Raw genomic sequence first — 13703 nt, 5'->3', positions numbered from 1 at the left:
CGGCAGCCGCCACTACTCCCGGTGGCACTGTTTGTACAGTAGTGCTGTTGGGGTCTGATTGGCCGGCAGCTTTCGGGGGTGGGATTTCCACCCCGCACTGGGTGTAATTCAGTGGGAGGCCGATTATCTCGGAATAGTATTGTTGCTGCCATTAAATTCCGACCCTTGTCTTTACCGGCGCATGTCTGAAATCGCTTTACACCAAAGGAGAATTGGCGCTAATTATTGACCCGTAAAATTGTCTGTGGCACTTGCAAGGAATTAGATCTTATATAAATCATATTAATTCACAGAAAATAAACGGACACATTCTTGTATGTCAAAAACAGAACCAAACGCTCATCGCTCCATGCATTTATTTTTAATTCATTTAATTATATGTGTGGGCATTGAAACTAACCCAGATTCTCTGAAGCACTATTGGCACTTGTTTAGCTTACCTAACACTTTTTAAACTTTTAACCCGTGGCGTACAAAAAATTAGTTAAGAGCCGCATACCTGGCTTTTAAGGGTTAAAACTGAGGCATAAAATATGGAGCCTTTCTCTATTCTAATCCTTAAATATTTCCACCCTTCCAATGGGACAACAGATTCTCGCGCTGTGGAAGGGAACGGATGCCTCTTAAATTCTTTGCTCCGCCGGGGACTCAGTTATATTTATGCCCTCTTGGTTTAGACCTCACGCACCAGTAGGTAGGAAGAGGGAGGGAGTGTTTGCCGGTGACATTGACACTTGGGTTTGGTTTGCCGATTGTGGGGGGGTGTGGGTAATGGGCGGAGACGGGTTTCTGTCTCCCTCCCTCCTCCCAGGGGTGATGGTACACACAGAGGGTGTGTGTGAGTGTTGCTAAGCCCCTCTCTCTGCCAGCTGGGAGGGGGTGGCAGTATGACCATTGTCCCCGGAGGGGGTGACGCTTTGTTTAGGTCCATTACGGTAAAGAGGGGCGGGCGGCAGTGCCGGAGCCGCTTTCGCCGCAGTGTCTTCATTCATTCATTGATTCCTGCAGGTGGAAAATCTGTGAGAAGCTGCAACCTCCCCCCCCCCCCCCCCCCCAAAGCTGGGAGAGAGGCAGAGAGAGAGAGAGAGCTCCCTCCCGGTGGGGCAATGTGCAGCCTGCCTGCTGGGTATCGCCGCTAGCCTCTCCATCCGCACTGAAACCCCCGTTCCCAATCTGCCATGGAGGAGAGTGCGGGCGAATTGCTGCCCGATCTGAAGGACTTGGAGAACAAGGTGGGACGGAAGACCCCCGAGGGTTTGCTGCGCTGGCTGCGGGAGGACACGGCTCGGGCAGCCGGGGAGCAGGTGGACAAGCCCGGGGCGAGTGAGGAGCAGGCAGCGCTCTTCTCCGGGCACAGCAAGAGGCTGCCACAGGGGCTGGCCGAGAAGATCCGAGTGCTCCGGCTGGAAATGGTGAGGAGGGGCTGGCGGGCGCGGGGGCTGAATCTGGAAAGGTGGCTCCCCCTCGGCGTCTGCAGGTATTTGGAAATGTGGGGAGCCCGCCTGGGAAGTGGGGCTGTGTTTACTGCCGCTGCAAAGTGAGTTCACAGGCCGGCGTTTCGAACAAATGGCTGTTAAATAGCCATTGTCAGGAGCGTCGTCTATAATCTGTGGAGGTAGGTGCTTCCTCTCCCTCTTGTCTTCCGCTGACTGGTTGCCGCTGGCGAACACTTTGAAGCGCCAGCGGATGTCACCTGGGCAACCTACACGTTAACCCCTTCATGAACTGCAGGCCTGTTTGTAAATGGCCTCGGATCGACTCTCCTTTGAAACAAATCTCACCGATTAAAACAATCCATCACATTTCCCCCTCTCCCCAGCTCCGGAGAAGAGCCATACATGGCCCACACGTTTATTCTCCCTCTCCTCAGATACTGCCAGACCCTGCTGAGCTTTTCCAGCATTTTCTGTTTTTGTTTCAGATTTCCAGCATCCGCACTATTATGCTCATTATTATGATGAAAGAAGCTAGCTGCTCTTTTCAGCACAGTGGGCTAAACAGCTGGCTTGTAATGCAGAACAAGGCAGCTGCGGCGGGTACAATTCCCGTACCAGCTTCCCCGAACAGGCGCTGGAAAGTAACTTCGTTGAAGCCTACTCGTGACAATAAGCGATTATTATTATTATTTTCCAGGCAAGCTCCTCACTTTAAAAAAAATCCAACCCACTTTGCCATCTTAATTTGCCTGAATTTGAGGCAACCTGTCCCAGACTGTCCACACTGCTTGGGTGGTGGTCTCTGTATTTGGTCATCCCTGATCCCTGCTGTGTGTGTAAGCGAGGGGGGAGGGGAGCGAAAGAGCTGAAAAAAATTGGTGTTTGGGCTTGTTTTGCTTCACTCTGCATTGAATCCAGGATGCAACACTAGAAAACAATTGCATTAATTGATTGAAAAATGAGCTGATTTTATTTTGCAAATATGTCATTAGTTAATTTTTTGTTGCAACAATGGCTCATTTTATAGCAACATTTGCATAAACACTTCCTTATTTCTAGACTCCTCCAGACTAAAATTCAACAAATTAATGGTGGTGGCTGATTTAAGGGCAAGGAAGAACAGTGGGTGCTTGTCTAAATGATCTTGATCATACAAATCAGCTTGAAAAATACATTCATTTCCATATTATGTTGGTGAGGGCAGGATCTCCTGTTTGTCAGTCTCTGCTCAGCCTGCAGACTTTGAAGCTTTGACTACACCCTAATCTATGAGCTCATTCGGCCCATAGACAGAGTACAAGGACGAGAGGGCGCAGATTTAAAGTGATTTGCAAAAGAGGCAAAGGTGATGTGAAAAAAAACTTTTTCACAATGAATGGGTCGGGTCTGGAATGCACTGCCTGGCAGATTCAATCGGGGTTTCAAGAGGGGGTTAGATTGTTACTTGAATACAAACAATGTTGCGGGGAACAGGGAAAAGGCAGGAGAGTGACACTAAGTCATAATGCTCATTTGGAGAGCCGGTGCAGACATGAAGGGCTGAATGGCATCATTCTGCACTGTAACAATACTCCGGTTTTATTCCAATGTCCATCTCGTCTTTAGAGTCAACTAATGCTCAAGATCAGCAATTTCAGGGGAATGCTGGAACTTGTTTATATTGGTGTCTAAATGTTACTTAAATTTTCTGTGTTTTGTACATTAAAATTACCGATGGCATGTGTTTCGTCGCAAGAGGGGCTGCTTTTTTATTTTATTTTAAGCTCCCACCCATCATTTCAGATTTGAAACTAACATTATGAATAAGAACATGGAGCCATTTGGCCATTTGGCCCCTTGCGTTTGCTCCACTATTCAGTAAGATCATGATTGATCTTATTGTGGTTTCAACTTATTTTTCCTGCCTGCCCACCAGTAATCCTGGACTCCCTTAAAGATCAAAATCTATCTGACTGAACCTTGGCAATATTCAACGACCCAGCATATGTTGCTCTGGGGGAAATACTTCTAAAGATTAACAACCCCTGAGAGATGGAATTCCTTTTCATCTCAATCTTAAATGGGGGACCCCTAATTCTGAAACTGTGTACCCTAGTTTTAGATGTTCCCCATGAGGGAAAACATCTAATGCAAGTATAACCCCCCCCCTTAACTAAGGGGAGCAAAACTGTCTGCATTATCTTAGGTGTGGTCTCACCAATGCCAGTTCTTAGAAATGAATGGGCAGCATGATAGCACAGTGTTTAGCACTGTTGTTTCATAGCGCAAGAGAACCGGGTTCGATTCCTGGCTTGGGTCATTGTCTGTGCGGAGTCTGCACGTTCTCCCCGTGTCTGCGTGCGCTTCCTCCGGATGCTCCGGTTTCCATCCACAAGTCCCGAAAGATGTTCTTGTTGGGTGAGTTGGACATTTTGAATTCTCCCTCTGTGTACCCGAACAGGTGTCGGAGTGTGGCAATTGAGGAATTTTCACAGTAACTTCATTGCAGTGTTAATGTAGGCCTACTCGTGACACTAATAAAGATTACTGTTAAATGAATGAATCAGTCTCAGATTAGACTGGTAGTGTTTGATATGTAAGATGACAGGCTACTTTTGAATGTAAATAACTTTACAATCTTTCATCATGACAGCTTTATATCTATTTTACTTTCCTTTTCCATCACTATATAAATTTGTGATTTATCTGCTTTGTAAGAGCGATTTGATTTATGACATAGCTAATTGCATCGGTGAGGGTTTTTGTAATAAAAAAGGCTATGTGGAATCAGAAATAATGAGTTTTGGAGATTGATCGGTGCAGAAATTACGGTGCAGAAATCATGGGGGTTGCTGAAATGGATTGGGGGAAGGGGCAAGAGTTAAACTGAAGCGTGTCGCTTACCCACTCCCTCCTTTTACACAAACTGCTTAAAGCTGGCTGGTCACTCTTTAAACAATGCAAGTTGGTCCTTGGCTTAATTTTAACCTTGAGCTGATGGGTGGGTAGATAGTATTAGAAGAAGCATGGCCAATTTGTTTTTATTTCCTAAGGTCCAGGACAAAATCACACAATGACACCTTGGGCCTTCCTCGTCCTGCAATTCCTCTGTGCTGGACTTGATGGTGGCTGTTCTCCCTTTCCTCCTCCTCCTCCTCCTCCTCCTCCTCTGCCCCCCCCCCCCCCCCCCCCCGCATGATTTAAAATCTGATTAATTGTTTCCTGTGAGCTTCATGGCCTCCTTGGTTGGAAAGCACCATGTTAAAGAGGTCAGACAATTTAATATTGTTCCGTCTTGCCTCTCTGCATGGACATATAGTTTGCATTGGTGTGTGTAAAAATTGGCCATTATCTGCATTTAAATATTTTAAGTACTTTAATAAAATACAGGATAACATTTTATATATTGGCCCCACATTTATACCAACTTAATGTATATTTCTAATTGCAATATCTATTTTGTAGCATGCATCATTCTGTTTGGATGTTTGCCGAGTTCGGATGTTAATCACGATACCGATTACTTCCATCAACTAGTGATACACTAACAACAGTGCAAAATTCATAAATTCATAAACTACATGTTCCTCAATGCAATCAATGGCATTTTCTTTGGAAGGAGAGTAACAGCTATGCATTTTGTTATTCATGTTACATTTGGTAATTTGGAGTTTCCTAACAAAATATGTGAACAGAATACAGGAATAAATGGTTCATTTACAATATATATTTGCATGTGGGGAAACAATAATTCATATATTCATTGGAACATTGTCTTCTCACATTTTCTGGAATCACTTGCAGGTATTCCAAACCAAAGTGAAATGATCTGAAATCAAATTATTCAAACAGAATCAAAATTCAGAAAACAAGTTCTCCCAATCACTGCCTGTTAGATAATAAAGAGATGTACAGGAGCCTCCCACAAAGGAGAATGATTAAAGGCACAAGTTTTGCAGGATTTATTTAAGGAGTACAGAGTGTATGACAGTTATGTATGGAAGATAACGTTCCTGTGACCATAAAATACTCTTTAGTTTCCAAGTCGTTTACACACTTAAAATGGTTTCACAGTATATCTGATGATGTAGAGATGCTGACTTTGGACTGGGGTGAGCACAGTAAGAAGTCTTCGCCAGGTTAAAGTCCAACAAGTTTTTTGAAGGAGCAGTGCTCCGAAAGCTAGTGATTTGAAACAAACCTGTTGGACTTTAACCTGGTGTTGTAAGACTTCTTACAGTGTATCTGATAATACATGTCTCAATTTTTCAAAGTAAATGCTGTGATGCAACACGTAATTATATAGACCTATATGCTAGCATTGGGTATTGGAGCTGGTGCCAGCCCTAGTCAGGACCCCTAATGGCCTGTGGGGAGGGGGTGTTGTAGATTTCATCATATGTATGGCCTTACTAATACGGCAGATAACACATAGGGTGATCTGGCTGTGAATGAGTGACTGGCTTGCAGGAAAGTGTCAGGCATCTGCTAGCAGCCTGTACATTACTGAAATTTGTTCTGATTGGTGGGTGTCCTATATGCTTAGACTGCATTTGTTGTGTTAGATTGTACCACGGGGGGAGGTCATTATTTTACTGTATAGTGGGAGAGCTTGAAAGGGGCTGGGGTTCATTTTCCAGATAATAGGCTGGATTCAGAGAGTTGGTTAGCATCCCCATCCATAGCTTAAGTAGCCAGCAACACATTTGTTCTTATGGAGTGTGATCAGCACATAAGCAGGAATATGGGTTTGTGGCCACATTTTTTTCCAACCCTGCTGTCAGGGTTGAATGAAATGTATTGCATTTGGGTAATGTGAGGTTCTGTTGTATCGATTAGCAGTTCCCAAGAGGGGAGAGCTTGCATTGGATTCCAGCATCCTAAGTGCATGACAGACATGATAGTGGTAGTCATGGTACTGGGTGATATAAAACTTACTGAGTCGTCCATGCTGAAAATTATTCCACAGCATTCTGATGAATGCCCTACCAGTATTAAATTGATCACAACGCTATGTAAAAAGGCCTCCATGCTTGTGTATCAATTTTGTATCCATCACCCCCCCCCCCCCCCCCCCCCCCCCCCGGCCACCTGCTCCCTGCTCGACTGAGATTATAGTTTACTGGCAGATTCCGAGGCAGGGTATAATATAGAAAGAATGTAACCCTCAATTACAGAAGGAATCACTGGTCAAACAAGCTGTTAAAATAGTCCATTTTTCTTGCACTCCAAAGCAACAAGGTGCTAAATCATGAATTTATGATCTAGCAACCTCTCAATGTTCTGAGAGTTGTTACCTTTATACATTTTAATGGTCAGAGCAGTAACAGCTTCTTAAATCATTATTATTTAATGCATATGCAGGCAGTTTTTGATGCCAAATGTTGCCAAATGCCCAAGTCAAGGCTTAATTTTTGACATTAAAATTTGGTTATTCCTCAGACCCAAGTTGTTGGAAAATTATTGTCAAGGATATTTTCTCTGCTCATGTATCTGTATATTCTTGGATGTAGGTAAATGCAATGTCAGTGATGTAAAATAAAATGTAAATGTTGCCACAGTCCCAGAGGACCATAGGCTGATATCCCCTTTGAGAGCTGACTGGTGGTGATTTAACTTGAGGCAAGGGGCAGGATTGAGAAGGCAGGGCCTTCATGAATAACCTAAGCTGACCGCGGTGTTGGTGTCACTCCGCATCACAAACCACCCGTCCGTGGAACTATAGTAATACTTGCAGTTGTGGTGCAAGGGAAGTAGATGGGAGGAAAGTGTGCACAACTCCACAGAAAACCAATTGTGCTTTCTTCTCCATCCCTTAGCTGGTGGTCATGATCTGCTGTGAAGCTGAGCCAATAATAAACCCATAGCCTAAGGTGCTGAGTTAAGTTGATCTCAGCCAGGCCAGTCGTGGCAAGTTAAAATTGGCCTCAACTTCACAAGGGTAAGAAGGACAAAACAAAACAATCCGTGATCTTATGGTCCAATAACCTACCATTGCTCATATGTAATTGACCATCTGAATTCACTGTTGGAGAGTGGCTGGCGTCAGTGAAACTAGCTTATTATGTTTTAGTCTTCTCCAAAAAGGACAGATAATTTTTATCAGCAGACTAGAGATTTCATATATTTCACTTCTGTGAATTTGTGGAGTGCGATCCAATGGTTTATTTCAAAGTGCCATTGTTCCTTTCACAAGTGTTGGAATAATTCATGTTTCAGCTTTAGTGACTGCTGAACCTATTTCAGAAGACGTTTGCCACTTGGTGGAGCTACCTCCTATACCATTTGTGACAGAATGCGTATTAAATGTGTACTCTGAATTGGTTGTTGTTTTGAATAGTGTGAAAAGGATGTGTGGGCCCAGTTCCATTCATACTGCAACACAAAGAAAAACCTGCATTTATGTACCAGGTTGAAATGTCCCAAGGTGCTTCACAGAAGTTTTATCAAACAAAATATAACAGAGTTACATGAGCAGAGATTAAGGCAGATGATCAAATGATTGGGTGAGAAGTAGGTTTTAAGGAGGAACGCAAAGTAGAGAGGAGAGTTTCGGGAGGGAATTCCAGAGTTCAGGGCCTTGGCAGCTGTAGGCGTGGCCACTATTGATGGAGCGATTTCAAAATTGGAATGTGCAGGAGAGCAGAACTGAAGGGGCACATCTATTTTGGAGGATCGTAGCACTGAAGAGGGTTATGAATATACAGAAGGGTGTGGCCATGGAGGAGAGTTAGAGGTATGGCTTAAAGTGGGGGAATCAATGTAGCGTCAGTAAGAACATGAGTGATGGCTAAATGGGACACTGGAATGTCCAGAAAGACGTAGTTGTATTAGCTGAAAAGACAAGGTTACTAACCAACAGTGAGGCTTTAATCATAAGTGCTCTGTTCCATTGGTTTGGATATGTTATTCGAATGGACAGCCAGTAGTTACAGAAATAGGCACTATGTGAAGAAGCTCTGCCAGTAAAACCCGACCACAATGTTACACATTGAAGATTGACAAAGTAGTGCAACATGGCCTTGGGGAGACCCTGACCACTACCAGACAGCAGAGGCTTGAAGAAATGTGTGCGATATTACTGTGGCAGCAAGATGCGAGAGTTAGGCGGATCAACAGAGATCCCATAGGAACATGCATATGTGCCACTTGTAGAAAATGTATGTTCCATATTGGCTTGAATAGTGATCAACACACCTGCTCACCATTATCTTCTCTACTCACTTCATTGTTGGCACCAGCATTTTTATGTACAAGAGGCCGAACACCATAATCATTGGAGAAGATATGGGTATATAAGCTTTATGGACATGGGTTTGTGATATTTTCCAGTAAGGGGTCTTTTTGACATTAATTGGTTTATCAGGTCTATTTTTCAGTTCTAGAGTCCAAGCGCTGGATTTTACCACAATGGCGGATGAAATCCTTGAGTGGCCATTAATTGATCACTTAAGGTCTTCAATAGGATTGAGGGCAGGAGGGCTGCTCAATCCGCTCTGCCGCTCGTACAATTTCAGATGGATTTGGGGGCAGGCGGCTTGGCAGCGGGAAGACCCCCAGTTGGATTTTACCTGGCCCTTCTGCCTTCAAAACTGCTGGTGAGGCAGTGAAAAGGCCAATCTGTGGTGAGGGTATTGCAGTTCAGTGTTTATATTATTGGATTAGTAATCCAGAGCCCGGAACTAATGGCCTAAAATGCGAATTCAAGCTCCAAAATGGCAGTTGGAGAATTAAGTTGTTTTCAAATCTGGAATTTTAAAAACACTGACCAGGGTCTTGCGTGTCTTTTTAAGAACAAGGGGAGATTGGAAAGAGACTATCTGAGGGACCAAAGCAAAGAACCAGTTTAAATGTTGATGAATTAAAGTCTTTCCACATTGCCCTCTTAAAAAGTGTTTTTGAGGATATTTCAGGTAGCAGAAACTAATTTCTGTACATCACCTGGTCTCCTGCGTTGGTAATGATCTCCCTAAAGTAATTATAACTGTCAGATCAGTGGCAAGCAGTCATTTTGAGCCTTAAATTAAAATGCGGATCAATTTCAAAACTGAACTAATGTCGTTAACTAGAGGGGTGTTCTCTTTAATAAATGTTGGCTATTTGAAGCTTTACATTTTCTTTCTAATCCTTGATCACCATCAGAAATGCAACTACAGTCAGTTGAATGAGCAAATTATTTTCTAAGCAAAATAACACACGAACAGTTGGTGCTCTCGTGCAGAGAACTTGCCTCAAGTTTCTGATCTCCACTGTACTGCCCGGGGAGAGAAGAAGTAGTGAGCAAAGGTTAGTTACATTCCTCACGGGATGGAAGGAAAATTGAGGATTAATAATTTCTAATGACCTGCTCTAAAATAGCATTATTTTTAAACCTGAGGTGATGTGGGAAGACAAATGGGGAGAAAATATTTAGAATACTTTTCCCCTTTGAATGGTCCTTGGGGTTGAATTATACCAGATGTCAATGTGTGTAAAGGGTCTTTGAGCAACCTTGAAGCTATTGGTTATAAAGAGTCCTGGAACACTGAGAGGAAAACATTTGCTATTCATGGTATTTATCCTTGCCGATAATCTGAAATTTAAAAAAATGTTATAAATTGAATTGGTCTGCAAGATATTGTTTTTTTTAAAAAAATGCTTCTGCAGGCAGTAAAATGTTGGAGCTGTTATGATTTCACCTATAATTGTTCATTTTTATCATTAGGCATATCTTCGGGCGATTGATATAAAGATAATGCACCAGTTGATGGCTGTTAATGAAGGGATTGAGGCAGTGAAGTGGATTCTTGAAGAAAAGGGCACTCTTGCGAGCAGATGTAGCAGTCTGACCAGCAGCATGTACAGCCTTGTGGAGAGTCAGGAGACCTCGAGGAGAGGGAGTTGGAACAGTCTGCAGGATCCAAATGATAAACTGGATGGCATTTCCATTGGAAGTTTTTTGGATACTCTGGCTGATGATATGGATGAATATTGTCAGACCACAATGGATCCTTTGTCTTCTACCCCCTCAAGCCAAGGAGGTCCCTTCACCACAATGGAGAAAGAGATATATCCCATTGAGACACACTGTCAACAAAACAAGATGGCTAATGGCTTTTTGGAAAAGCAAGGAAACAATGTTGCTGATTGCAATGTGGAAAGTAACTATTCCCATGATAAACTAGGCAAAGATGTTGCGAAACTGAAGATTCAGAAAAATGGGAAAGTAGATTATGATGATTGTAAACTTAATAAAATGCATATTGAGTATGATTCCCACTGGCACTGGGTGCAGTCACAAGATGATGTAACATTCCTGTGAGGACGTAGGGTTGAAACTTATTGATCAATGCAGTGGTACTCAACCTACCTGTGATCAGAACCATTACAGCACCTGAATTAATGTTATTAACTCTACAGAGAATATTCACTTATAATTTTTAGTAAATGTAGGTGATTTGGAGCTTTGAGTTTTCTTTTTAATCCTTGATCAAGAATCATTTTTTTAGCAGTCAACGAATGTGCAAGTTTCAAAAGACATTCGCTATTCAAATAGGTTATTCTGCTCTGTTTCATTTCAGTGATGTGTGGCAGTGGCAGAACACTTGCTTTGGCTGCATTTCTTTTTATTGCAGGCTCACGGCAACCAAATTCTAAAGTATGGGTGGTCAGTATGGCAAAATATAGAAAAACATTTTGGAGGTTCTCTTCTAATGAAAGCCAAATATTTCAAGTCTCTGAGCAGAGAACAGCCTGAGAAATTTGGCAGTTTTTTTTAGAAGTGTGAGAACATCAATTGGATTTCGCACACTTGAGACTACATTTAGATTGGAATCACAGTTGGTGCACATAGTTAGCTTGTAACTGTGTTCAATGGTTGTGGTGTAAATACAGCCATAATCAGGAGTTCCAGGAGAACCTGACATTGGAACAAAGCACGATTAGGTTAGGCCACAACTCTGGAAGTATATCTCACAATAGAAGTTATTTCACGCAGACTGTCTAAATTAATTCTAGATGATAAAGCAAGCTGTTTCTATTATAACATCTTATAATTCTAATATGTATTTTGGTGATTGTGACCATTAGTGAGGAATAAAAATCTGCATTGTGGCTCTGACCAGCCGACTCTGATTGAGCTACAGGTTGAGTACCACTTTCTGATGTATAGGATCAGCATGATCTCATGGTGGGTGATATTATTGAATGCCAGATCAATAATCGTATTGTTTTCTACCTATTCAAATAATTAGGAAGCATGATAAGCATAGTATAACTATAATATTGATTGGATGTACTTTCCTTTGCAATACTAGTATCTCTGAGGTCTTGGCCTAGCTGATGAATGATTACAATTTTGTACATGGAGGTAAGCACTTAATTAGTAATATTCATCAGTGATCCAGGAAGAGAAACATTCCCAAGGCTCAGTGGGTTTAAATATCTGTGTAAACTTAAAATATTTGAGCTATTCTTGTAAAGTTGTTCCCTTCTTGTCTGAATAGTTCAAGCTGCTGGTTTTTGTTGGGCTTGCGTGCTGCAAGAGCCCTGTTTTTTGTCACTACTTGGCTTTCTCACCTGGAGTATTTTTGTGTACATACTCACCTCTTCTGATTTGGTTGGAACGACAATTTTGGTTCATATTCAAATGACAAGTAAATAAGTTAACCTCTCTCTCCATGGCCAGGAAACATTTTCTCAAATGTAATTTGAATCGACAGATATACGTCTTCCCTTCATGAGGACTTAAGGTTAGAAAGATCATGAAGGTATTTTATTTTTAATCAATTGAAAGATACAACCCACCTTTTAAGTAGGTATTCCAAAACTTTCACCGTTTTGAGATCTGATGCAGATTTCTTTTAATAAAAACAGATGGTTGACTTCAGTAAGGTATAAAACTTTTCTCCCCCCCCAGTTGATGTTGAATGATACATTTTTGAAAATGACCGAGATGTGCTATTGTTTAAAAATAGCTGGTGTTCCATAATACTGGAGTTGCAGTTTGACCTGGTTTATTCAAATTCTTGAATACTGATTTTAATTAGAGTGCAAATAAATCACTGATATCCATTCACAAATGTGCCGAAGAACGACAATTACATAAATGTTTTGTTTGTGAAAAAAGCGTCGCTCAAAAACCGAGCAATTTGCATTACCGTTTGCATATAAACAAGAACACACAGCATTCAAACTGCATACAGACTGACACTCGATGTTGCGACTAAACTGGATGGCTGGTGCTGGATAGAGCAAAAGAAAATATTTTAATTGCTTTGCCTTGATTGCTGAACCCTTTTTGATATCCCCAAATTTAAACATAATAAGCGACCAATTCAGATAGCGAAGGTCATCTTGGGTCGCAGGCGGATGCAAGATGAAGAGCGTATGCATCAATTACATTAAATCAGTCAAATAGGTATTTTGGAATAAAATAAATCTTCCAGTTGACTTCATTTGGATTCAATGTGTAGGATTCTTTTTGAGTATCCACTGTGCTTATAGTGGAAGCTGGGAAATGAAGAATGAACGTTTGGCTTAATGATTTATGGATAAACCAGGTCTAACTCTCTATTGTTTTATGCTGTACTTCAAATGATTATTCTATTGTCAGAATTATTGATATATCTGCTGAAGTATAAAGGTTTAAAACAAAGCTCAAGGGTGATTGAAGTGCCTGCCAAACTTTAATGAAAGCAGGAAAAGAAACATTCTTCAGCAAAGCAACACAATGCACTAAAGTCTTAAAGAATGGTGGTTGCCAAACCATGAACATCTCTATTTGTGTGTAATATGTACATGTGTATAGTATGATGTGTCTGGGTATTGTATAAATTGCCAAATTGAACCTGTTCAGTGATAAATCCTGTGTATTTGGAACTTGCTGTCTCATTCTAACTGAACTAAGATTTGCAGTAAGCTGCTTTCATTGTATTTAATACATTCCATGGTTTTCCAGTTTACACTTTACTATAAAACTCAAAAGCTTAGTTTTATGAATAAAATATAATCCATGTGGTAATATATTTGTGAATGTTACAGATATCTGAAGAATTACAAATCAATGCAGTAACAGCAATATTAAACCCTTCTATTTACAAAGTGAGATCTTGTGTAAGTAATTTGAATACTGTCTGGTCAAACATTAGTAAAATCAAACTCATTATTTATGCTTTGCCTGTTTAATTTGACTAGTGTCTTTGCCATTAGCTACTTAACCTTTTCTGATGCCAGAGGCTTCTTTTTAAATGCATCTTTAAAATTCTAATGCAACTCAACCAGTAGATTTTTCATTTATTTAATGATCGA

General features: G+C 41.4%; 1 protein-coding gene across 1 annotated transcript; it reads left to right on the top strand.

The window, feature by feature from the left end:
* The first annotated feature begins 617 nt into the window (after positions 1-617).
* Positions 618-13500, top strand: lurap1 (leucine rich adaptor protein 1). The gene is made up of 2 exons (XM_038794206.1): positions 618-1412; positions 10120-13500. The coding sequence occupies exons 1-2, from the start codon at positions 1179-1181 to the stop codon at positions 10714-10716; spliced, it is 831 nt and encodes a 276-aa protein (XP_038650134.1). The 5' UTR covers positions 618-1178; the 3' UTR covers positions 10717-13500.
* Positions 13501-13703: the final 203 nt, after the last annotated feature.

The sequence above is a fragment of the Scyliorhinus canicula genome, chromosome 4, assembly GCF_902713615.1.
Source record: "Scyliorhinus canicula chromosome 4, sScyCan1.1, whole genome shotgun sequence".
In the NCBI taxonomy this organism is placed as follows: Eukaryota; Metazoa; Chordata; class Chondrichthyes; order Carcharhiniformes; family Scyliorhinidae; genus Scyliorhinus; species Scyliorhinus canicula.
The sequence above is the reverse complement of the archived record's forward strand: the minus strand, read 5'-3'. Positions and strand labels throughout refer to the sequence as shown.